At 42.6% G+C, this 27,178-nt stretch overlaps 1 protein-coding gene across 5 annotated transcripts in view; it reads right to left on the bottom strand.

Annotated features, from left to right (window-relative positions):
* Positions 1 to 27,178, bottom strand: part of RAB11FIP3 (RAB11 family interacting protein 3) — a 112,778-nt gene that overhangs the window by 56,011 nt on the left and 29,589 nt on the right. For all 5 annotated transcript variants that reach the window (XM_060786226.2, XM_060786227.2, XM_060786228.2 and 2 more), the window contains 2 exons: positions 25,750 to 25,843; positions 12,077 to 12,174 (listed from right to left, as the gene is read on the bottom strand). In XM_060786226.2, the coding sequence (XP_060642209.2) occupies positions 12,077 to 12,174; positions 25,750 to 25,843 (192 nt within the window). The remainder of the gene's footprint in view (positions 1 to 12,076; positions 12,175 to 25,749; positions 25,844 to 27,178) is intronic.

Below are 27,178 nucleotides of genomic sequence, written 5' to 3'. Positions count from 1 at the left end.
CAAAACGTTAGGAGAGAATGCCTCTAAAACGTGGCCATATAGCCCGAAAAAAACCTACAACAACCCAATTTCTTGTAATTTTTCAGAACCAGGTCTAATTGACTTATGGAATCATTTATCTATCTATTTGAAGTAAAGTAAGTGAAATGAAGTAAGTGGAATGCATAGTTGCAAGTTACATACTCTCAGCCTCAGTCAAAGGGAAATCCCTCTCAACAAATCTTCCAAGAAAAGTCTGTGGTAGGTTCACTTTAGGGTCCAGTTTACATTGGGAATTACATTAAAACACACCACAAGGACAATACATTCTCAGTTAGGAACTTTGGAGAGAACAAAGAGAAAAGCCTTTGTGTTGGAATTTGTATACTGCGGTTGCATCTGTTTTGTCTTTATTTATTTAGGGCTTTGAAGTTCATTCCAAAGGTTGCAATCCTACTGAGAAACACAGCCAGAACAGTCCTGCAATGAAGCCTTGCATTGGACAATGCAGATGTGACCAATGTCATATACAAATTGTTGCTAAAATAGATATATTGGGACTTCCACAGTGATTGTGTTCACAATATTTCATTGTAACTAGTTCCATGGAAATCAGAAAGGAAATAAGTATTAACTAGGTAATCGTTGCGGGGAGACTTCAAAATAGCCAGTCTCTCAAGAGAGGTAACTGATAGTCTGGTTTTTTTAATTTATTTATTTATTTATTTATTTACGATATTTATTTACGATATTTATATTTTGCTCTACTCACCCCAAAGGGGACTCAGAGCGGATCACAAAACACGTATACAGCAAGATGTTATACACTGACAGGACAGACAACTGTACATAGGCAGAGGTACACATACCTTGGGAAGTCTGACTTGGCCACAGTAGTCCACGCTCTGGTTACATCCCGTTTAGACTACTGCAACGCTCTCTACGTGGGGTTGCCTTTGAAGACGGCTCGGAAGCTGCAGTTAGTCCAACGATCGGCAGCCATGATACTAACAGGACCGGAGCGCAGGGAGCATACAACTCCTTTGCTGCACCAGCTCCATTGGCTGCCGATTTGCTACCGAGCCCAATTCAAAGTGCTGGCGTTGGCCTATAAAGCCCTAAACGGTTCTGGCCCATGCTACCTATCTGAACGTATCTCTGCCTATCAGCCCGTCAGGACCCTAAGATCTTCTGGGGAGGCCCTGCTCTCCATCCCGCCTGCTTCACAGGTGCGGCTGGCGGGGACGAGAGACAGGGCCTTTTCTGTGGTGGCCCCCCGGCTGTGGCACGCCCTTCCCATGGAGGTTAGATCAGCCCCCTCACTAATGGTGTTTCGAAGAAGATTAAAAACTTGGATGTTTGAGCGGGCATTCGGACCAACAGTGCAATGAATGTTATGATACAGGAATGGAAAAACGGACGACGAACTGGATCACGACTCTAGTTATGAGATGTATTGTGTTGTTTATTGTTATATTAATATTGTATACCATGCTATTAGGGTTTTAAATTGTATATCTTTGTCTGATTTTTATCCTTGTTGTAAACCGCGTTGAGTCGCCTGTTGGGCTGAGAAACTGCGGTATACAAGTAAAATAATTAAATAAATAAATAAATAAATAAATACACATAGGCTTTTCCTTTTGAAACAGTGAAACCCGTTTGCAGGGAATCCCTGCCTTATCAACTGCGGTTAGATAAACCAAGGATCTTACAAACACACCAGCAAAACTATTTCTCTTTAATACCTGATATGAGGAACAATTACATCTAGCTTATCAACCTGCCAAAGATATATGGGGAAGGTGCTATATTAGGCAGATGCTGAACCAGAAATGTTACTTGTTTGGACCAGTAACTGCCAGAAATTTGGCCACGTTAATCGAAACATTCTGTCCAGCAAACAGTTTCAAAGAATGTTGCTATGAGTTTTCCAGGCTGTCTGGTCATGTTCCAGCAGCATTCTCTCCTGACATTTCTTTAAATACAGATAATCAGATTGTGTTCATTTTCATGGTTTCCTCCTTTCAGTTGAAATTGTTCACATGCTTGTGGGTTTCAATGGCTTCTCTGTGTCATCTGACATGATTGTCAGAGAGGTCCAGCATTTCTGTGTTCTCAAATAATATTCTGTGTCCAAGTTGGTTCATCAAGTGCTCTGCTATGGTGGACTTCTCCGGCTGAATTAGTCTGAAGTGCCTTTCATGTTCCTTTATTCCTGTTTGGGTGCTATGTTTGAGGGTCCCTATGTAGAACAACACTAAAACATAAAAGGGCAATTCCAGACAGTAAACAATCAGGGCCAGCTAACACCTCCCAACAAGGGATTCCCCCAGGCAGGAAGCAGCGAGGCTTATAAAGCTGCCAGGATATTCAGTGCTAATCAAGCTGACCAATGGCAACCTTCACACTTGCCTCCATAAGACAGGAGTTCTTTCTCCCACCATGGACATTATTCCACAGATACATATATAAACCCTCACAACATCTTGAGGATTCCTGCCATAGAGGTGGTGAAACATCAGGAGAGAATGCTTCTGGAACATGGCCAGACAGCCCAGAAAACCCGCAACAACCCAGTGATTCCAGCCATGAAAGCCTTTGACAACACAGTTTTGAAGAATGTCTGCAATCAGATCCAACATGGGCTCTTTTATAATGGAAAATAAATAGGATTTCCCATTCAAGGAGGAGCAAGAGAAATGCCAGGCCCACAGAAACAAAACATATCCAATGCAGATTATGCAAATATATGACACCAACAGGATTCCAGGTGCATGTGTGAACTATCTTGCCGACAGCCGGCATATTTGTGTGACCATTCACCGTTGGTCAATGATGACTGTTGATAATACAGTCAGACAGGGCTTCCTGCTTGTGAATTTATCTTGACGTCATTTTAAGTTCCTATCACCAATCTTGGCCACTATATAGAGCAGGTACCCAAATCTTGAAGATCCTATAGGATGAAGATTATGCTTGAACACGTATACTAGACACCTAGTGCTATAACAAATCTAGTGCTCCTGAAGATGTTAAAGAACTGCCCAAAGGGCATCTAGCCCAACCCCCTTCTGCCATTAAGGAAGACACAGTCAAAGTTCTCCTAACAGATGGCCATCCAGCCTCCACTTCAAAACTCCAGAGGGGTTTTATCATGACAGAAGTGGGGTACTGGTGCTTTTTCCAGGTGTTGGTACTGCTATAGAATGTATAATTTGCACAATTTGTGGAAAGGGTTGCAGCAATTAACACTAAAATGGGGACATTTATAATTAAGAAAAGAAAATCTGTTGACAATGATGTTTGTGATGAATTGCATGCGATACAGGAAATTACACAAGAATCAAGTGCTGGGCATAAGAAATGTCGAGGATATATATGGAACACACACACACACACACACACATATATAAAATATCGTATTTAATGATATAATATACAATATAATACCGAATCATAAAATAATAGAGTTGGAAGGGACCACATGGGCCATCCAGTCCAACCCCCTGCCAGGCAGGAAAAGCACAATCAAAGCACCCCTGACAGATGGCCAGTGTCATGCAATATATTAAATACTATATTGCATGATACTCTTATAATTGGTTGGTTTAACCTCCAGTTTGCTAGTAAAACTAAATGATTGTGTCACAAAAGGATGCATCTCTAAAAAGTGTGTCATCAGCATGGAAAGGTTTGGAAAGTTGTGATCTAGACAATCCACAGTATCTGACATTTCTGCATCTGCACAGCAAGTCATCCGAGAAAGCTTGGACTTTACTTTCCAGGTCCACTTAATCCTTGTGATCTGTGCCAAGTACTTAACTGTCTTGTTTTAAGAAAACAAATGTTTGACTTTGTAAAACATTGACTTCCCCCCATACATACACACACATACACATGCACACACATATTTCTGCCCCAAAAGCAGAACATTAAGTACCTGCCACTTTGTTAGAAAATAAAACATTGACACGATAAGAGCAGCAAGATGGCCAGCTCGGCATCTCTGCAAGCTCAGAAGCAAAACAAGAGCAGATCCCCAGACATTGTTTCACCACAACTTCCACAGCCTCCAACCATACTGGTTGGGGCTACTGAGAATTAAACACTTGTAGTTCATGTATGGAAATGACTACGGTACCTTATTTTCCAAGATCTAATAGCCATCGTAATCCATCCCTAGGCTGAAGAGTCTTGTTTGTCTGGGAGGACTACGTATAACAAGAATTATTTCCTGGGTTATAACTGCCATTTCCTAATTGGTTCCATCACAAAAACATTGACATTTTTTATTGAATTGCAAAAACTTTGTTTTTAAAGGACACCCTGCTATAGTACATTTTGTGATAGTTTTGCAATGAGTATCTCACCATCGGGCCTCAACCAATTCAACCTAGTTTGTGCCACAAAAACAACGAAGTTTCTGGAGTAGAACAACTACTTTCAAAGTAAGGACTGTACAGTTAAACAGGAAACAATATTTCCAATAATAATGCCTGGTGGCACAATGGGTTAAACCGCTGAGCTGCTGAACTTGCTGACTGAAAGGTTAGCAGTTTGAATCCAGGGAGTGGGGCAATCTCCCACTGTTAGCCCCAGCTTCTGCCAACTTAGCAGTTCAAAAACATGCAAATGTGAGTAGATCAATAGGTACCGCTTCTGCGGGAAGGTAACAGTGCTCCATGCAGTCATGCGGGCAACATGACCTTTGAGGCATCTATGGACAATGCTGGCTCTTTGGCTTAGAAATGGAGATGAGCATCAACCCCCAGTGTTACACAGGGCTACCAAGTCAGCATGACATAATAGTGAGAATGTTTTGATTCAAACTTGGGAGACTCAGAATGAAGTCTCCAATGAGCCATGGAAATCATTAGGCAACATTAAATTAGTCACTTTCTGTCTTTCCTATTTTGCAGGATTGTTGTGATGAGGATAAAGAAGGAGGCAATAAGAAAAGCATGTAAGCTAGCCTTATGGGACAGCTGTATGTTATGTCCAATATTTATACTGAATGTATCTAAAGGCATTTGATCCTGACTAATCTCAGAAGCAGGGCCAGCCCTGATTAGTATTTAGCATTTGGACAAGACACCAATGGATCACGTCGGTTGTCCTTTGGAGGAAGGAACAGAAAAACCACTGTTGGGTATCATTTGCCTAAGAAAAGCCTTATGAAAAATCCATAGGGTTGCCATAAGTCAACAAGGGACCTGAAGGCACATGTGTACTTTACAGGAAGCAGGGAAGCTGGGGAGGGTATCAAACACATTGGAAAATAATTCCAAAGGACCTTGAAAGAAAAACAAGCTAGGCAAAATACAAAATGATATCCAGTAAGAGACAAAATGCCAAGAAATACTGCCCTACACATTGAAACAACCTTGGATAACACCATGTAATGGCACTCCATGCAGTCATGCCGGCCACATGGCCTTGGAGGTGTCTATGGACAATGCTGGCTCTTCGGCTTAGAAATGGAGATGAGCACCAACCCCAAGAGTTGGAAACGACTGGACTTTATGTCAGGGAACAACCTTTACCTTTACCTATGTAACAACATGTGAAATATTTTCTGTTCCTGGTTTGAAAGTGTCATTTCCTGTTTAACTGTGTGCTACTTACTTTGAAAGTCATTGTTCTACTCCAGAAACTTTGTCTTTGTGGCACAAACTCTGTTGAAGTGGTCGAGACTCAATGATGAGATATACATTTATTTATTTATTTACAGTATTTATATTCCGCTCTTCTCACCCCAAAAGGGACTCAGGACAGATCACAGAACACATATACGGGAAACATTCAATGCTGTTTATACACTGACAAGACAGACAATTGTATATAGATAGAGGATATATAGGCTTTTCCCATCATCGGCATCTTGGAGGCTTGTGCTCGGTTCCAGCCACTGTGTGTGTGTGTGGTTGTGGTGGTGGTGGTGGTGGTGGTGGGGGGTGCTGTTGTAAACTTCCTCCTTGATCGAATTGCCGGCATTTCCTTATGGGGGTGTTAAATACCTCCCCGCTTTTAAGCGGGACCTATTTATCTACTCACATTTTGCTTAGGCAGAAGCTGGGCTAAAGGCCAGGAGCTCACCCTAACCCAAGCTTCGAACTGTCAACCTTTCAATTGGCAAAATTTACTACAGCTGGTGGTTAACCTGCTGTACTAAAACCTGGCCCATATTCATTGGAAAACTAGGGAAAAAAGTGCTATAGCAGGATGTCCCTCCTGCTATTTTTGCACTTTAATAAACTTTTCCCATGTTTTTATGATAGACCCAATTAGGAAATGATAGTGATAACCTAGGAACAAAAATAGTGCAATTATTTTGAAAGGGATATAGGCAAGTTGGTGCAGGTTTGAAAAGGGGCAACAAGGATTATAATAGATGGAGAACAAAACGTAGGAGAAGTCACCTCCAGATGGAAATCAGACAACTGATTGGTCACTGTCCCCAAAAAATGCAGATCTAGATAGTCCTTCAGTCTGATCCGTATAGTTCTTATGATGTCCTTGAGAAGGACACAAATACAACTCACAAATAATAATCTCTCATAATAAAAGAGTATGCCTCCATGTCTGTAGCAACTATAATTCAAGGTGGACACTGTGGGACATAGCTCAGAATCACATGGTGTTCTTGATGGTTGGCCAATTTCAAGACGAAATGTCAACCCGGGAAGGTTATCTGAGTCACTATTGCCGAGATCTATGAGGCAGGAAAACCAAAGAGGGCAAACACACTGCTACTGGGATCCAGAAATAATAATAATATCTATATGCCTATAAAATATATATATATGTCTATAACAACAACACCTGTATAATATCTTTGAACTGGGTTATATGGCAGTGTAGGTAACCCAGGGCCCTTCCACACATCCATATAACCCTTTGGGCTCGAGGAGACTGAAAGGGGCCTGTATTAGGTTGACACTTTGCCACTTCAGTTGTGTATTGATAGCTTAGAAACCAGCTCTTCCCCTTTTCTTTCTTTCCCATCTCTCCACAATGGGCCACAGCAACATGTGGCCGAGTACAGCTAGTAGTAGTAGTAGTAGTAGTAGTAGTAATAATAATAATAATAATAAACTTTATTTATATTCCTCTCTATCTACCCGAGGGGACTCAGAGCCTATTGTAGACTGCATATATGGCAAACATTGCCCGGTGGTGCAGTGGGTTAAACCACTGAGCTGCTAAACTTGCTAGCCAAAAGGCCGCAGGTTTGAATCCGAGGAGTGGGATGAGCTCCCGCTGTTAGCCCCAGCTTCTGCCAACCTAGCAGTTCGAAAACATGTAAGATCAATAGGTAACACTCCGGCAATAAGGTAACGGCACTCTATGCAATCATGCCGGTTACGTGACCTTGGGGGGTTTCTACAGACAATGCCGGCTTTTCGGCTTAGAAATGGAGATGTGCACCAACCCCCAGAGTCAGACATGATTGGACTTAATGTCAGGGGAAAACCTTTACCTAACCTTTAAACATTGAATGCCATTATACAATTAACAACAAATTAATTGTATGATGGACAATTAAAATATGGACCAGCATTTTAACAGCTGAACAGAGAAAAGGAATTCAAATGCTGCAATTTTAAAAAATCATGAGTGGATGGGTAAAGCATGCAGAACTGAAAATTTGCAAACCAGTACATAGGAAGAGGCAAGGCTTCCCTCTTTTTAATCCCTGGCATCTAGAGGCTATGCTCAACACCGGCCATGAGGAGGTGCTCTTGTTCCATTTTCCATGCCGAGGAGCCTGTTGTCCATGGACGCCTTCCTGATCAAATTGCCAGCATGTCTGCTTGGGCACCTTTTTCATCCCCGCCAGAGCTGTATCTATGATCTACTCACATTATTGTTTTCGAACTGCTAGGTAGGCAGAAGCTAGGGCTAACAGCAGGAACTCACCCTGACCTATGGCTTTGAACTGCCAAACTTCCAGTTGGCAAGATTTTCTACAGCTGGAGATTTAACCCGCTGTGCTACTGCGGCCCCTTTATATGTCATAAATTATACTATGTAACAAAATTTGAAAATAATTCTGTTCCTGGTTTGAAACTGTTATTTCCTGTTTAATTGTGTGGTCCTTACTTTGAAAGCAGTTGTTCTACTCCAGAAACTTTGTTTTTGTGGTTGTCAAAAATTAGGTTGAATGGGTTGAGACTCGATGAGAGTTGTTGGGAAACTATTGCAAAATGTTCTGCAGGAAGCCCCTCCTGCAAAAGCAAAGTCCTTGCAGTTTAATAAATATTTTTCATATGATATAACCAATTAGGAAATGACATTTAGAACCCAGAAACAGAAATCGTGTTAAACAGTATTATTGAAACCTTCTTCTTGTACCTAGAAGCACCAGGACTTGGATACTGTGCTGGTTAGTAATTGGATGGGAGACAGTCAATGGATACCAAGTGCTGTATGCTCTATTTCAGAGGAAAGAAATGCCAACACCATCTCTGAGACCCCATCTACACGGCCATATAATGTTGTTTCAGAATGCATTGAACTGGATTACATGGCAGTGTAGGTAGACCCAAACAATCTAGTTCAATCTGCATCGTATGAGTCTCCACTGACCACATCATGCAGTTCAGATTGCATTATATGGTAGTGTTGATGGGGCCTGAGTATTCCTTGCCTGAGAAAGCCTTATGAAATTCACAAAATTGCCATAAATCAACCTGTAACTTGAAGGTGTATATATTATATCTGCATACATTCATTGCTCGTGTGCATTGCACTGATTGTTCGGCAGAGGGCAGCATTGATCGCTCAATTCTTATTCTTTTCCCAAATCAAAGGACCATGATGCTAATTTGCACATACACAGTATGTAATACAAGTAGTGGAGAGCAGGGAAATGAAGGGTTTTAAAAATACTCCCAACCAACAGTGCTGCTGAGGCCCAAATAAAATAAATAAAGTAAATAAAATATTTACTTTTTGGTAACTAATAACTCAAGGTGGCTTTACATATGACAACTATTTGATGCTTTTAGACAACAGATGTATGCTCCCTGTACACCGCTTCGGTGATCAACCTGGCTGCTGTCCATTGGACTATTCAAAGCTTCCGAACAGTCTTCGAAGGCAACCCGACATAGAGCACATTGCAGTAGTCTATACGGGATGTAACCAGAGCATGGACTACAGTGGCCAAGTCTGATTTCCCAAGGTATAGGTGCAGCTGACACACGTTTTAATTGTGCAAATGCTCCCCTGGCCACCAGGTCATGGGACAGAGACTGTCTTGGTAGCTATTACTGACGAAATTCGTCATCAGTTAGACCGAGGGAGATCAGCGCTATTGGTACTCTTGGACCTCACAGCTTCATTCGATACCGTGGACCATGACTTGCTGATTCTTCGATTGGCTATGTCTGGTGTACGAGGTTTAGCCCTGAAATGGTTCAATTCATTCCTCCGGGACCGGAGACAGAGGGTGGAGTGGTTAGGCCAAAGCTCTGAGAGCTCCGGCCTTTGCTGTGGAGTTCCCCAGGGTGCTATCCTCTCGCCCGTTATTTAACATCTACGTCCGGCCACTTGCTGGACTGGTGCGGAGCTTTGGCATAGAGTGTTACCAGTATGCAGATGATACCCAGCTACTCTTGCGTCTCGAACCTGGAACAACCGCGATTCCTGAGAACTTTAGGCTGTGTTTGGAAGCAGTGATGAGTTGGCTACGAGCAAGCAGACTAAAAGTCAATCCTGCAAAAACTGAGATACTCTGGCCCGGCCAGCCACCAGAATTAACCCAGTCTCTGCCTGATTTCGATGGGGAAGCTCTGGTTCCGTCTGCCACTGTTAAAAGCCTTGGGGTTGTGTTGGACTCATCGCTGATGATGGAGGCCCAGATCACTACCATAAGTAAGCAGGCCTTTCTTCATCTTCGTCAGGCAAGGAAATTGGCATCCTACCTTTTGGTAGAAGCATTGGCAACAGTAATCCATGCAACAGTCACCACGAGGCTGGACTATTGCAACGCCCTTATATGCCGGCCTTCCGAAGTCAACAACCCAGAAGATTCGGATGGTCCAAAATGCAGTGGCCAGGCTGCTAGCGGGATCATCTATAAGATCCCATATTACACCGATTCTGCAACAACTGCATTGGCTACCAATAGAACATCGGATCTCTTACAAGATACTGATCCTGACATTTAGAGCTCAAAATGGCCAAGGACCTTTATATCTTAGGGACCGCCTCATTCCTTTTCTCCATCAGTGGTCACCTCGATCCACCCAGGAAAATCTCCTATACATACCGGGCCCTAGGGAGGTACACCTGGAAGCTACAAGGCGTAGAGCTTTTTTGACTTATGCTCCAATTCTGTGGAACTCATTGCCTCCATACATTAGAGCAATGTCGGAGTTGCAACCTTTTGTAAAGGCACTCAAGACTTGGCTGTTTGGTTGTGCATTTAAGTAATCAGATCTAATTTGCCAAACAGTCACTGTTGAATTTTTTTATGTTGAATGTTTTTATATTGTGTAAATGCTATTTTAGATTGTAAGTCGCTCGGAGCACCTTGGTGGAGAGAGACTAATTAAGAAATAAAGTGAAGTGAAGTGAAGTGATATCTGGGGTTCCAGGTTTGGCGATGAGTCCAGAACTCCCAAGCATGCGCCGGAGCGGTCCACACCAGCATATGGTTTCCTTGAATGCAGGGATATACGTTGATGCAAATATGCATTTTTAAGCCAAAATCGATTTAATAAGGGGGGCACGGATAATTGTTTCGAAAGTGTTTCTAAAAAATTGTTAGTAGTCTGTATTGTAACTATAACGATATAATGAATTCTTTGTTACTTTTCGTTAAGTACTTGCACAAGGCAGAGGGAGCCCAACCTCTTTTATTCTGCCAGGCAAGAAAAGCACAGTCAAAACACATCCAACATATACCTATCCAGCCTTTGAAATAATAACAGCAACCACAACAATAACAGGAAACGTACTATGTAAACTTTGGAGTTACTTCCTCTCAATTTTGCCTACCTCACAGGGTTGACTCAACTCCCAACAATCCCTTTTTATTTCACAATCTCTTTAGAGAACAAATGCGGAGAAGGAGGCGGCGGCGGCACAAGGCGGTAAGCCAAATTCTGGGAAATGCAGTTTGAGAAGGTTAGATACTTGAAGTCAACACCTTCAAGTATCTTGGATCAATGATCACTTCAGATGGCAATGTTTTTGATGAAGTCACCACACCGATTAACACGGCTTGGATAAAATGGCGCTCAGTAGCAGGTGTACTCCACAAGAAGAAGATGCCCGATTGCCTGAAATCAAAAATCTACTGAACTGTTGTAAAGCCTGCTGCAATATATGGAGCCAAATGTTGGCCGGCAACAAAGGAGGCAGAACGCCGCCTTGGTGTTATGGAGATGAGGATGCTACGACTTTCAACTGGCATCACACACCTTGATCACATCTGCAATGATGATATCTGCATCAACTGTATATACTCCCAGTTCTGCTCTTATTGCGGCCGCTTGGGTCCTTTTATCCACTTCCAGAAAACTTTGTAAGTACTGTGATTGAGATTGCTCTAATAATGGTACTACCTGGTTGAGGCCCCAAACTTCAGCTCCATGTAAGCCTTATATACTTTAAGAAGTGGGTCTAAAGATCTTGGTTGGTTATGATTTTTTAATTTAAGCAGGACATTTGAACGTACTCTCACTCTGTCTGAGCTCTTTGATGATGTGGCAGCCAGGAACCAGACTCAGAAAAAAACAACTCCTAGGTACATAAAAATGCAAACTTGCTCAATTGGTTCACTGTCCAGAAGCCATCTATGTCTATTATGTCATTAGCCAAATACCATTTTTTTACTTCAATTTATTAATAATTAGGTAGTTCTTATGACAACAGAATAAGATTTTTTCAGCAGCCTCCATAGCCCAACTTGCGAATATGACAATAAAATCAGGTCATCAGCATATAGCAAGAAGTTAAAGTGTGTGTTTAAACACCTTAAGCTTATGTACCCCTGGGTCCTTCAAAACAAGCCTCAATGTGAGTGTGATCTCCACCTCTCTCTCTGAGCTGGCAGTGTGCGGAGGGGCATGGCCCCACTTACCTCAAATGCTACAAAGTCATCAAACTCATCTGGACAAGCCGAAGGTGCCTCTTCATGCGCATCATAGCCCATGGCGCAGAGCGGGTTGTCTGGATCCACTGCAAGAAAGGGGACGCAAACGCAATGGATTAAACCATGGCTAGGGTTGAATATAGTATCTAGCAGGAAAGAAACACTGCCTTTCCCAATGAGGGATTCTTTCAGGCGTCCATCCTTCAGCTGGCTCAACCAGATACATTGAAGCCCATGTTGGATGCATGATGCGCACAGAACCATCCCCACCTGCCATGCCTTTTGCCAATGACAGGGTCCTGCTTTACCATTCATTCCTTGCTACATTTTGTTAGGCCAAATTATATTTATACCTACAGATTATTACTAATGTCAGACGAGGGAAGGTATGGGGTGTATGCAAGCAGATATAAAAAATTCATACAGCCCTAGAAAAAATGGACTTGAAGTAAGGAAAAAATAGCAACTGAAACTGCTGCCCTGGAGACTAGGACACGAAACAATGGCTTCAAACTACAGGAAAGAAAGGAGATTCCACCTGAACATGAGGAAGAACTTCCTAATTGTGAGAGCAGTTCATCAGTGGAACTCTCTGTCCCCGAGTGGATGACCATCTGTCAGGGGTGCTTTGAATATGATTTTCCTGCTTCTTGGCAGGGGGTTGGACTGGATGGCCCACGAGGTCTCTTCCAACTCTAGGATTCTATGAAACAGATGCCAGGAATATCTAAACTGTTTCCTAATAATTAGACATTAGGTAAAAATTCAAGAGAGAATATAGGAAATCGATTTCTCAGGCAGTATATTATCTGAAAACCCTTCTCCATCCCCACCACTACCATCTTGGTCATATTGGTTTAATTCTGCCTAGATTAGCTCTTTTCTGCCCCAGGAGATGAATCGGTTCAGCCAACAGATTTTCTTCCACAAAAAGGAATGCTCTTGCAAAAAACAAAGGTCATGGTGAAAACTAGGATTCCACATTTGAAGGTTGCTGTCTCTTATCAGCACTGCCCTTCCCTGCAAAAGAAAAAAGGATGCCTCGTCTATCAGAATTAGCCTTCTTTCCATGGGCAAAGTGGAACACATGGCGTCCTGACAAATGGGATCTCGTAACCAGGATGCGTGACGGCAGAGGGCAGCACTATAAGTCATGCTGAAAACACGAGCATGCAAACAGCCGATTTCTCACCGGCATCTTTCTTTATATATATTGCTGGTTCTGCAAACTGGGGTACAATAACTTCTCCTTAGAGGGCTTGCAAATGTTGGCACCAAAATTGCGAGAAACAGGGTTCTGTTGCTACTGCTATCATGCTAATCTGGAACAAGATGAATGACACGTCCCTATTGCTTGTTTAAGGGCCAAAATACCCTAAAGTCAAAAGGCAGTTTCACCAAGGCCACATCAGCCTTATGCTTGCTTTGAAGGGGATGTTTGTAATTGTAAGACTGGATGAATATAACTACTGGCCATCCCCGAGTTACAAAGATCCGACTTACAAATGACTCCTAATTAAGAACAGAGCTGAGACAACAGGAAGTGAGAAGTTTCTCTCCCTAGGAAGGAAGGGAAATTCACTCCTGAAAGAGTTATTATTATCACAGGGAAAAGGGGTTTCCAATGAAGCTTTATCTCCAATCCTTGTTTCAACAAGACAAATTATTCAATGATCACAGGGACAGAAAGTGAAGTGAAATCTTCAAAATAGGAGCACAGAAAGCAAAGGAAACCCAACAGGGCTGTTCATCCTTTCCTATGCAATCCAAAGCATGCATGAGTGTGTGTGTGTGTGTGTGTGTGTGTGTGTGTGTGTGTGGAGCTACACTTTAAAAATGTCCCTGTTTCAGCTTTCATATAAATTCAGCTTAAGAACAAACCTATAGAACCTATCTTGCTCATAACTTGGGGACTGCCTCTGCCTGCATACTGCCCTGCCAGCAAAAGCCTCGCAATCCACATGAAATGTCTTAGATGGCCAGATTTAGCCTGCGGTCCTTGTGTTGGACTCATATGACTTGATTATTATTATTATTAATTTACATGTACATAGCAGCACAGCACACATGCACATTAGGTCCAAGTGTCTGGGTTTTGTCTCTGAATATCGGGCTCTTTCCATGGGCCTGGGATATTAGAGGTATATTATTATATATTATTATTGTATTATATATATATTAGCATATATGATTATATTATCATATATTATTACATTACAATATATATTATCATATTTCCATGTACATAACAATACAGCACACGTGCACATTAGGTTCAAGTGTCTAGGGTTCGTCTCTGAATACTGAGCTCTTCCCAAGGGTCTAGGACATTAGAGGTATTTTCACAGAATGTGCATCGTTCCAAGAAGGGCTGCCTTCTTTCTGGATTGAGGTTCTGTCCAAATTAAGGCTTTTTTCAGTGTTTTTCGAGGTTTCTTTGAATGCCTCCAAGAGCACCAAACACTATTGTTACCGCTGTTGTTCTCTTTTGCCATAGTCCTCCAATTTTTGGAAATACACGTGTGCACAGTATAGGGAATTATTATTATTATTATTATTATTATTATTATTATTATTATTCGTACCACATTTTTCTCTGCAGAAGGCATGAGATCCCATCTGATCTTGGAAGCTGAGCAGGATCAATCCAATCAATACTAGGAACTTGTATTTCAGAGAAAGTACCTGAGTATTCCTCGCCTAAAGAAAACCCAATGATGGCGTCACCCTGTTTTCAATATTTGGGTGGAAAAGACATTCCCCCTAAATATGGAAAACCAATTCCATCTAAATGCTAGGGAAAATGTCCTCATGGTAACAGCGATCAGACAGTGGATTGTGCTCTGTGGGAGTCTAGTGGAATCTCCTTCTCTGGAGGTTTTTAAGCATCCAGATGGACATGTGTTGGGAGTGCTTTGATTGTGCCTTTCCTGCACGGCAGAATGGGGTTGGACTGGATGGCCCTTGGGGTCTCTTCCAACTCTAGGATAGAGCCCCTAACTCAGGATTGCCCTTGTGCCCTGCAATTGAAAACAAAGACAGCCATCACTGTGTCTCCCTTTGTTTGCACCAGATGCAGATAGAGAACTGAGTTTGTAAACAACTGTTAAGTAGCTGGCAGACAATGCGACTCTATTTTGGTTTTGGATGTGGTCGAGAGAAAAAGAAATACACAAATGGGTGTTTAGATGCACAAAGGCAATGCTATCAGTAGATGTGAATCGGCACCAACAAGATGCAGTGATAAAGCCCCATGTGCAGCAACACAAACCACACCGAAATAGTGGTCTGGCTGCATTTGGGACGTGGCCCCTTTCCACTTTTGTTTTGTACAAAATTATCTCCAGTGGCAAATTCCAAATCTTCCAAATCTAAGAACCGAGAAGGAAGTAGTTTTCAAGCTACCACCCTCAATGTCACAAAAGCTATAGGGAGAAACACCACTTTCTGTTCTTTTCAATCAGAGCTTTCCAAACTGTATGTCGTGACACATTCATGTGTCAGCTGCAGTGTGTCGACATGTCACATGAATATAATGAGTTTATGCAAAATAAGCAATAAATCATATATCTAAATATATATGCAAATGAAAGTTTTTCTTTAGATACGTTGTGTTTCCAAACATTTTGTTATTACGAATTATGTATGTGCCCATATCTCTTAAAAGGGGCTACGGTTTGCGAGTAAAACCTAATTACTGTGTCACGGAACGGTACAGGTCTTAAAAGTGTGTAGTCAACATGAAATTTCCAGAAAGCTCTATCCACCCTCCGCAACTGCCATTCTTCTGCAAAGCATTTCAGTGGCCCTCCACCTTGGTGACGGCAGGGGTCCTGAACCGCCAAGCCCCATGTGCACCAACACAAACCATACCGAGCAGACAAGCTCGGCATAGGTTGAGTGATCCACTCAACTCATTATCGCATTTTTCCTCGACGCAGCTCCCATCCCCATCCCTAGGCACATATGGCGCATTGTGTACACTCCAGGTTGCCGTGGAGACCTCGCCGGCTCGTCCCTGTGACACAATAGGCTAAGCTCCTGGATTCTCTACCCAAAGGAGCACAAGGTGCCTTCCCCACAAAGCCTCCTTTCTCATTAGTGGCAGAAACCCATCAAGGCTTCCTATCCGAGACTCTACAGGCCACCCTGTGGGTTCGCCTGTTTTCCTGCCCAGGCCATAGGCTCCCCTAGACAAAACCCTCTCAACTATGCGATGTGGTTCCCAGGGGCCAGCGATGGGAATGCTCTCCCAGCTGATTTTGCACTCCTGAAAGCATCTATTGTTCTAGGCAGTTCCTATATGAAGCGGGGAGGGAGAGTACGGCTCCAGTCCCAACCAGTGCATTGTTTCCCACTGCTCTTGTTTTTTTGAAAACGTCGTCACATTCTCTGTCTGAAATTCTGGAGAGCTTCCTACAAATCAGCGTTGAGAGTGCTTTCGCCAAATACACTGTATGTTGGGATTAAGGGTGCATGACCTCTACAAGTGTCCCCCTAAACCTTGCTAACTATTGCTAACATCAGGAAAGTACAGTATATATTGTGTATGCATTTGAGACTTACTAAACGTTTAATCATTTTCTTGGCATTTTCTAGTCTGAGTGCAATTGTCTGCAGTATGCACTTCCAGAAAACAACAACAAACTTTTATTTACACCCTTTTTCTTCCTCACGTTTATCCCACGAACTCGCAGGGCCTGCTTTAAACTCTTGTAATTACACTATGTAACAAAATTTGGGAAAAAAAGTCTGTTTCTGGTTTGAACGTGATATTCCATTTTAACTGTGTGGTACTTACTTTGAAAGTAGTTGATATACTCTGGAAACTTGGTTGTTTTGAGGCTGCCTCAAACCAGGATGAATTATGTTTTGTGTTTTATATGCTTAATGGAGCACCCGGTGATGCAGTGGGTTAAACCACTGAGCTGCTGAACTTGCTGACTGAAAGGTCGCCGGTTCAAAACCGGGGAGTGGGGTGAGCTCCCGTGGTTAGCCCCAGCTTTCGCCAACCTAGCAGTTTGAAAACATGCAATTGTGAGTAGATCAATAGGTACCTCTCCAACAGGAAGGTAATGGTGCTCCATGCAGTCATGCTGGGCACATGACCTTGGAGGTGTCTATGGACAATGCCAGTTCTTCAGCGTAGAAATGGAGGTGAGCACCAATCCCCAGAGTCAGACATGACTGGACTTAATGTCAGGGGGAAACCTTTACCTTACCTTCACTATGCTTAAGTTTAACATAGTTTTATATTAATGGTGTAACAATCCTCAGTTATATTCCATCTTACTAATTATGACACCTTTTAATTCTGGTGATTTTAAATTATTTGACTTGTTATGTGTTTTATTATTTATGTTATGTTATTGTTTTGTTGTACACTGCTTCAAGTTCCTTTGAGAGATGGGGCAGGATATAAATAAAGCTTCATTCATTCATTCATTTAAGTGGTTGAGATTCTTATCAGATATTATTTGAAAAACTAGAGCAAAATGTGCTGTGGGATAATCTCCCTCCTGCAGAAACAAAGTTTTTGCAGCTTAATAAACTTTCCCCATGTTTTTATGATACAGGGTGAGGCAGCATAACTTCCTTTTTTTCAAAACTTAATAAAACCCATTGTATGAATCAGATTTTTTTTTATAATGTAGGCGCATACCTAAATTTTTGTTTTACGTAGTTTTGAAGATCAAATTAGGTAGGTGACGTCCCCCATTCTCCATACACTGAGTAAACCGATTTCTGACGTTTGTCATGACTCTTGCCAGCATAGCAGGTGTTATGTTGGCAATTTCTTCCTGGATGTTGGTCTTCAAATCTTGAAGGGTCCTTGGACGGTTCACATAAACACGGGATTTCAAAAAACCCCATAGAAAAAAATCACAAGGGGCCAAATCTGGAGAGTGGGGCGGCCACTCCAAATCCACTCGAAAAGTAGGCCTCAACGGCAAAAGCACGCTCCTCACTGTTCCAATGCATGATGACGACTGTACTGTGTCAGGACAAAACTTTATACTCCCGCCTCTTGAACGAGACCACTAGCGCTCCACTACGACTTCAACCGACTGAATGGCGCGCATTTTAAAAAAGGAAGTTATGCTGCCTCACCCTGTAGAACCAATTAGAAAATGGCATTGATAACTCAGGAACAAAAATCGTGTGACATAGTGTAGTCAAATCCTTGAATGCTTAACCTGAAAATGTGGAAGGACGACTGCATAACCAAAGCTAAATAAGTTCAGTCCCATCCATCACCGAAGCTAATGAAATTCAGCCTTGAGCTATTAAGAACAGAATCTACCTAATGAGATATTATTAATACTTGTCGCACTGGATCACCCAGAAGCAACCAACCCTAGTCTTTCTTCCATAACTATGGCTTGTTGCTACTGCTGCTGACTAGTTAGTGGAGTAGAGAAGCAAAAGGAGAAAAGGGAGGGATCAAAAGGGAGAGCAAGTGTGTCTTCGATTTCCTTGTCCCCATGGAGCCTCTGGGCTTCAGTGTCAAAGCAACACAATCTCATGTAGTTCCTGCCATTCTCATTTTGAGTTTGCCATGATAAAAGAAAGCCGACATCATCGCCCAAACTTGCTATTTCTCCTCTTGGAAAAAATAACTAGGTCAATGCACAAGATCATCTGCAACATTAGCTTAGACATGCATGGGTATTTCTACGCTAGCTAGCTAGCTGCGGGTATGAAGCCAAAGAAAATGAGCATAGGTTGATATTCTGCCTTGTACAGCAACAAAACACACTCACACAGGTCTGTTTTCATACTTAAGAGGAGCCCTATGTATGATGCTTGATGAGTGCCATGCCTTGTATGAACAGAAGGGCCAAAGACCATTTGCTAAACATGCAAGTGCTGTGTTTCTTCACCTCAATACACAATGCTTTCTCATTGGGTTGCTTCATACATGTACCAGAAGTACAACATATAGGGAACAAGACGTTTGTATATGCAATGCATGACTGCTTCCAGATACGCAACCCCTAGACTTTCCTTTCAAACAATGTCTAACAACGCTCAAGAAGCCTTAAAATGCTTCCAAAAAGTTGTCTTCCAAGACAGTTGCTGAAATAGTGCACCATGATTTTAATGTCTAAACTTAGTGTGAAAAAGGAAGTCTGTTTATTTATGTGGTTTACATGTATACGGGATGGCTTCGACTTCTCCTTAGGAACTGCACTGAAATGTCTGTGAGCTATGAAGCTATCTTTTTGGTCAGAGAAGCAGATGGAGAAAACAGAAGAATGGCCTGCCTTAGGGGAGCATGCTTGCTCCATCAATGTTTAGGTAAAGGTTTCCCCTTGATATTGTCTAGACGTGTCTGACTCTGGGAGGTAGTGCTCATCTCCATTTCTAAGCTGAAGAGCCGACGTTGTCTGTAGAGGCCTCCAAGGTTGTGTGGCTAGAATGACTGCAGGAGCGCCGTTGCCTTCCCGCTGGAGGGGTACCTACTGATCTACACATTTGCATGTTTTTGAACTGCTAGGGTGGCAGAAGTTGGGGCTAACAGCAGCAGCTCACCCCACTCCCCGGATTCGAACCACCAACCTTTCAGTCAGCAAGTTCAGCACCTCAGCGGTTTAACCCGCTGCACCACCAGGGGCTCCATCATCAATGTTTAACATTTACACAAATGATCAACCACTGCCAGAAGGGACAGAGAGATTCATCTATGCTGATAATTGTGCCATCACCGCTCAAGCAAGGAGCTTTGAAATCATTGAACAGAAGCTCTCCAAAGCTTTAGGTGCTCTTACTGCCTATTACAGGGAAAACCAGCTGACTCCTAATCCATCTAAAATGCAGGCGTGTGTTTTTCATCTTAAGAACAGACAAGCATCTTGACCTCTGAGGATCACCTGGGAAAGAATTCCACTGGAGTATTGCAGCACACCAAAAGATCTGGGAGTCACTCTGGACTGTGTTCTGACTTACAAGAAGAATTGCTTGACTATCAGGAAAAAAGTGGGTGCTAGAAATAATTTCGTACAACCTGGGGATCACAACCAGACACCGTGAAGACATCTGCCCTTGCACTTTGCTACTCTGCTGCTGAATATACATGCCAAGTGTGGAATAAATCTCATTACGTCAAAACAATGGATGTGGCTCTTAATGAGACATGCCACATTATCACAAGATGTCGATGCCCAACACCACCCGAGAAAATATATTGTTTAGCTGGTATTGCACCAGCTGACATCTGTCAGGAAACAGTAGCTAGCAATGAAAGGACCAAGGCAGTAACATCTCCGGCCCATCCTCTATTCAGGTATCAGCCAGCACGCCAGCACCTTAAATCAAGAAATAGCTTCCCAAGATCTACTGAGATACTCGTAGGAACACCTCAGCAAGCAAGAGTCGAAAAGTGGCAGGCTAAAATCCAGAACCTCAATCAGTGGCTGAGACTGGATGAGAGAGTCCCTCCTGGGCACACAGAAGATGGGGCAACTTGGAAGGCACTGAACAGGCTGCACTCTGGCATCATGATGCAGAGCCAGTCTCAAGAAACAGGGCTTCAAAGTGGAGCCCATGACATGTGAGTGTGGAGAAGAGCGAACCACAGACCACTGACTACAATGCAGCCTGAGCCCCGCCACATGCCCAACGGAGGACCTTCTCACAGCAACACCAGAGGCACTCCAAGTGGCCAGCTTCTGGTCAAAGGACATTTAGTACAATGCCAAGTTTTTAACTTTGTTTTTTTTAATACATTATAACTATATTCTCAATTTGCTTCTGACACGATAAAGAAATAAATCCTTTTGGTAATCGCTGTAAAAAGAACATTTTGATGCACTTACTGAGTTGTTGTTGCCAGAGATCCAAGAAAGTGCAGTGTATGTAAAACTGAGAACCTAAATTATGTAAAAGATTAGCTTTTTTTTTTTTAAAGCATGCATGCATTTCTTTGGGCATACATATTTTGCTGCAGTGCTTTCAACAGAATGAATGCTATAGTTCTTTACCAGCAAAGGGAGTCCTGAGATTCAGGCATAGCTTAGCTTTCCAGGCATGCATTTCCATCCTTGTGCCTGCGACAGAATATATGGAAGCCCATATGGCAGAAAATGATATAGCAAGGAAGGAACATTATTTCAGTCTTTTAAAAAAGCGTACCGTCTGTACTCAGTACTGACACCAACAATAAAATGTGATGCTACAGGATGGGCACATTATGCAAATTTGCTTGGTTTGTATAATATCCTAAAACGTTATGCTGCACAGTCCTTAATCAGGAGATGAGTGACGTAAAAGCACAAGTCCCATGCTACAAAGGCAAAAACAAAAATTTCAGTATGCAAAGGAGGAGATGGAAGGGATTTGCGCAGGCAATGCCAATACATTTTCAAGCATGTCAAGCATTTTATCTGCTGGGGACTTTAGAAAATGTCAAAAAAAAAAAAAAAGGAATCAAAGGAAACCGAAAGACTTAATTCCCTGCTGAACCGTTGATATTTATGCCCTGCAAAACGGTGCGATTCCTAAAGCATTTTTCACACTTTTAACATTTCCCATGATTCCCTTTGGGGAGATAGGGCAGTCTACAAATAAATAAATAAATAATATCTGATACAAAGAAAGATTAGCATGTTGCAAACTATTTTTGTATTGGATTGCATGTTGGACACTTTCCAAGTGTCTAGGACTGTGTGATGCATCAGTGAATAATGCATGCAGATCCGAATAGGGTGGCCTTTTGCAGCTGACAAATGGTAATTTTGTCAGCACTGATTGTTTTCAAGTGCAGGCCAAGGTCTTTAGGAACTGCACCCAGTGTGCCAATCCCCACTGGGACCATCTTGACTGGCTTGTGCCAGTGTCTTCGCAGTTTGATCTTTAAATCCTTTTCCAGTTCCTTCTTGTCCATTCTGGTGTCACTTGGGACTGCAACATCGACGATCCATATTTTGTTTTTTTTCCCTCCGATCGTGAGGTCAAGAGTATCGTGCTCCAAAACTCTGTCAGTCTGAATTCAGAAGTCTCATAGTAGTTTGACGTGTTTGTTTTCTGTAACTTTTTGAGGCTTGTGATCCCACCAGTTCTTTCTCACAGACAGATGGTATATGTGGCATGTTGCAATTACTATTATTATTATTATTATTATTATTATTATTATTATTACAGTGTTACCTCATTTATTGCGGGGGTTCCATTCCAGAAACCTCCACGATAAGTGAAAAATCTCGATGTAGGGACGAGGAGGGGAGCCAGGCGCTGGGGGGCCTTACACTGGGGCTTGTCTCTGGGCTGGGTTAAGGCCCAGTACCTGGCTCCCTTCCTTCTCCTCTTCCTCTTCCTTGGAGTCCTGGGGGTTGTCTCTGGGAGGCCTCCGCCAAAAAGGTAGGAGTGGCGTTGTCATCCTTCACCGTCAGCCAAGCACCGCCCTCCTCCTCTTTGCCGTGCGTTGCAGCCGGTCATGGGCGAGCAAGCCGACAACACACCACTGCTGTTCTGGGCCAAGGGCCCCAGCATGTTGCTGCTCGAGGAGGCGCCCCAGGAACACGGCTGGGGAGGGCCTTCCAAGGGGTTGGCAGTGTGGAAAGGGGTGCCTGGCTTGGTCCCAGGAGAGGCCGCACTGTTTTATCACAGGAAATGTTTTACCAGCACGGGATTTGGAAATTTGCGAAGTTGATTCATTGAAAAGATCACTTGCATTCCGCATGAAAGCTGAAAAGCAATTTAGTCGAAGTCCTTGGAAGAACACGTTGCCACGTGCGAATCTGCCCCAGGCTTTGAGATCTCTCACTTCCACTATTTGCAGAATGACTGAATTATGGATGAAAGATCCCCATTGTGGATCTCCCATTCCAGAAAAATCAGGCAGACACCCTCTCTGCCCCTATCTACACTTTCATAAAATGCAGTGTAGACTCATAACAATGCAGTTTAACAAGGTGCAAGACATTTAGCTGTATGCACTTCAGAAAGAAATCTGCACCCCCTTGCAGTTGTCGTTTCCACCCAACCACCCATCAAAGGAGCTTTCATACTATATAGTATTATAAAATATAGCTACATCCATGCACTCTCTGTGCCAAAGAGCAACTTCCAGTTTTTGTTCAGTAGAGAGAGAAAGCAAACTGCAATGCAGATACACTGTGCAGTGAAAGGTGATGAGAATGTATGTCACTAGATTCTCAAGAAAAGGCAGGTGTTTCTTAAAAGGTGTTTTATTTGTTGTCAATGGCACCTGGCACTTCCTGGCACAACGTTAGTCAGCAAACCCTGGGTGCTTCATGCGACCTGTAAGCATCAAACTGAAAGGAGTCAGAGACCCAAATCACCAGGAATTGCACTTTTTTTGGTGTCAGTGTTAACTTGTAATGAGAGGTGATGGGAGTTGAAGTCCAACACATAAAGGAGGCAGAATATGCTCCTGATGTTCTGAATGAATATTCCCTTTGCCCTTATCATTTGCTGGCTGGGGCTTCTGGGTGCATTTGCATGATGGAAAAGTGGGCAAAGAACCCAAATTGATCAGAAAAGTATCAGGAACTCTTCGCTGGTCACACAACAGCAATCCTAGCAATGCTGCTCTTTGCTTATTTTGGATAAGAAACTATACAAGGCATTGCACTTCTTCCCACAATACCACCTACTTCCAAGCAAAGCTCAGCATAACAAACTTCTACAAGTTTAAAGTGGGCTTACTAAGTAGAGTTTGTTATTAGCCACAATCTGTGATCAGGAAAATGGTGTAAATAGAGATTCGCAAATAACACTGTGTAACACAATTTGAAACATTTTTTGTTCCTGGTTTGAAAGTATTATTTTCCTGTTTCACTGCGTGGCACTTACTGTGAAAGTAGTTGTTCTACTCCAGAAACTTTGTTTCTGTGGCTGACACAAACCATGTTGAACTGGTTGAGACTCAGTGATATATTCATTGGGAAACTATAGCGAAAGATGCTGCAAGATATCCCTCTCGCACAAACAAAGTTTGGGATGTTTAATTTGCTTTTCCCATGTTTTAGCAATATGAGTTAGGAAATGATACTTATAACCCAAGAATAAAAATTATATTACCGGGTGTAATCTATATTTGTATGGGAAATTCTAAACTTCTAGATTATCCTGAGTTGCGACAGACTGCACTAAACCATAGTTTCACCAAGCCAATATTAGCCAAACTCACTGAAAATAGGGAACAAATTTCCTCCTCAATAGGAAACGACTGCCTACATGCTTTCTTTTTTTCCCTTTTGGTTTATTTTGGTCCACCTCTTTTATAAAAGAAGAATAAAAGGTTGAGAATATCCCAGGAGGAATGAGTCAGGATGAGTCTCACTGCAAAGGACTGAAGAAGTAGAGGAAGGACTTCCATCCAATTTGCTGACCCACAGAGGTTCTCTTGTATCCACATACATCTATATATACACATAATAAAAGTGAAAATATGTATGTGTGTGTGGCTGGGGTGTCCACTTACAAAGACAAGCACCTGCCTCCACAAATAGCTGTAGCGCCCATTACTCAGGAGACACCAACAGCCCTCCCCCCAATGACATTGCAGCTTATAAAGAGTGCCATGAACATGTACAAGAGGCCTGCCAATGTCCTCCACAAACACCATACTGCCCACCACCCAAGTGAAGGGCTTTCATTTGGCGACAATATAATACTAGATTTTATGTGTTTCCTCCACCACAAACATCCCGTTGTTTCTTATTCTCTCCATTGGTGTGGAATTTGCATGACCCCGTCCACTGCCTCTCCCGTAACCCTTTCCTATTCTTTTATATGACACACAGAAAATAGAGGAATTGCTCAACAACTGAACATACTAGAGAGGTTTGGGGAAGAATTCACCATGATTTATAGGAGTTGTAGGTACTGGGATGTATGGTTCACCTGCAATCTAAGAGCTCTCTGAAATCCATCAACAATGGATCTGGAACTAACTTGGCACACAGAAGCCTCCTGACCAACAAAATATACTAGAGATCTTTTGGAGGATTTATAGGAGTTGTGGTTCACCTACATCCAGAGCATACTATGAACCTAAACAATGATGGATCTGGACCAAACTTGACATGCATACTTGATATGCCCAAATTTGAATACTGAAGGATTTTGCAGGGAGTTGGCCTAGACATTTTGGAGTTGTAGGTACTGGGATTTATAATTCACCTGCAATCAATGAGCACTCTGAACTTCACCAAAGTCCCCATCACCAGCAAAAAATACTGGCGGTCTTTAGGGGAAATTCACCTTGATTTGGGGGAGTTGTAGTTCACCTACATCCAGAGAGGACTGTGAACCTAAACTTGGCACACATACATAATATGCTGAAATTCGATTACTGAAGTGGTTTGGGGAGGGGGAGGTACTGGCCTTCCTTTCTGTAGTTCACCCACAACAAGAGAAACAGCGACCTCCATCAAAGATGGACCTGGACCAAACTTGGCACACAGAACCCCCATGAATAACTCAACTTTCTGGAGGAGTTTGAGGGGACTGACTCACCATAGTGGGAGTTGTAGTTTACCCTACAGCCAGAGAGCACACAGAACCCCACCGATGATGCAGTTAGAGCAAACTTGGCCAACATAACAAACTTTATGTACTGACTGTGTTTTTCAGGGTTAACCTGGCATGATGGGAGTTGTAGCTAGTAAAAAAATAAAAATAAATAAACTAACCTCCATTTTTGATGGCAGAGATGCCTCGATAGAAGTCTTCAAAGCTGATTACGCCAAGGCCAGAAGGGTCCAAAAATCTGGTCAGGTCTTTCACCTGGAATCACAAAACAAATTAACATTAGAGTTTTGCACAGCCAAAACAAACCTGTCCCTTTGTTTTCATGTTGGAGGGGGGAAATCACATGGGATGGATTTGACCCAAGGATCCGTGTTTGCATTAACATTTGCAGCCTCCATTGCTCCTCCATTTCATAGTTTTAAAGCCTCCAAGGAACGAGCTACCACCACACTTTTGCCCTCCAACAAGAAAACCATGCCAGAAGCTCACTTTTCACCTCTTTTCCTCCTGAAATATCCACGCAACCACAGGGCACAACATTTCCCAACCTGGCTCCTCCCTGACCTCAGATGAATCAGTCAAACCTGTTAGAACAGCCATGGGCAAACTTCGGGCCTCCAGGTGTTTTGGACTGCAACTCCCACAATTCCTAACTGTCGGTCAGCCTCAGGCCCCTTCCTTTTCCCCTTCAGCCGCTTATGCATTGTTCTGCCATAGTCATTCAGTTTTACTAGCAAACCAGGGGTTAAACCAACCTTTTATGAGAGATACGGACACATCCACAAATGATAATAATTAACAATATGGGGATACGGCATATCTCATGAAAACCTTTCATTTATATATTGTAACATATAAGATTTGTTGCTCATTTTACATAGACTCAGGAAGTTTCTGGTAACAGCTATATATTGCACCTACTCACTACAGACAACACACTGATGTGTCGTGACACACAATTTGGAAAGCACACACAAGTTTTGTCTCAAAGTTTTCTCTGATACAAGCATGCGTAAGGAGCCACCTACCCCTTCTTCCTTCGCTATAATGATGATGATGATGATGATGATGATAACAATAATATGCTTTATTTATATTCTGCTCTATCTCCCTGAGGGGACTCAGAGCGGATTACAGAATACATATATGACAAAGATTAAGTGCAATTATTGGGGGACATGAGAGAAGCCTCCTTGCAGGATTGCAAGACATCCGGGCGTCCCCTGGGCAACGTCTTTGTACTCGGCTGATTTTCTTACTCCAGAAGCGACCAGAAGCAACTTGCAGCATGCAACCAAACAAGCAAACCAACCAACAGACCTTTTCAGGACCAACCATGACAATAAACTCAATCAACATTGAAGGCATGTCAGCTGCCAAAGAACAACTGCTCTATGAACTGTGCTGAAATAAGAAATGTGATGTGCTGTGTGTCCAAGAAACACAGAGGGATAAACAACAGAAATGACCAAAAGTTCCAGGAATGGTCTTAGTAGCAGAAAGACCACATGCGCAGATTGGAAGCGCCGTCTTTGTCAAACCAGGCCTCCAAGTCAGCAGTGCCCACAACACTGAAGAAAACAATATAGA

Source organism: Anolis sagrei, chromosome X (genome assembly GCF_037176765.1).
Source record: "Anolis sagrei isolate rAnoSag1 chromosome X, rAnoSag1.mat, whole genome shotgun sequence".
Lineage (NCBI taxonomy): Eukaryota > Metazoa > Chordata > Lepidosauria > Squamata > Dactyloidae > Anolis > Anolis sagrei.
Note: the sequence above shows the minus strand (reverse complement) of the source record. Positions and strands in the feature narration are given on the sequence as shown.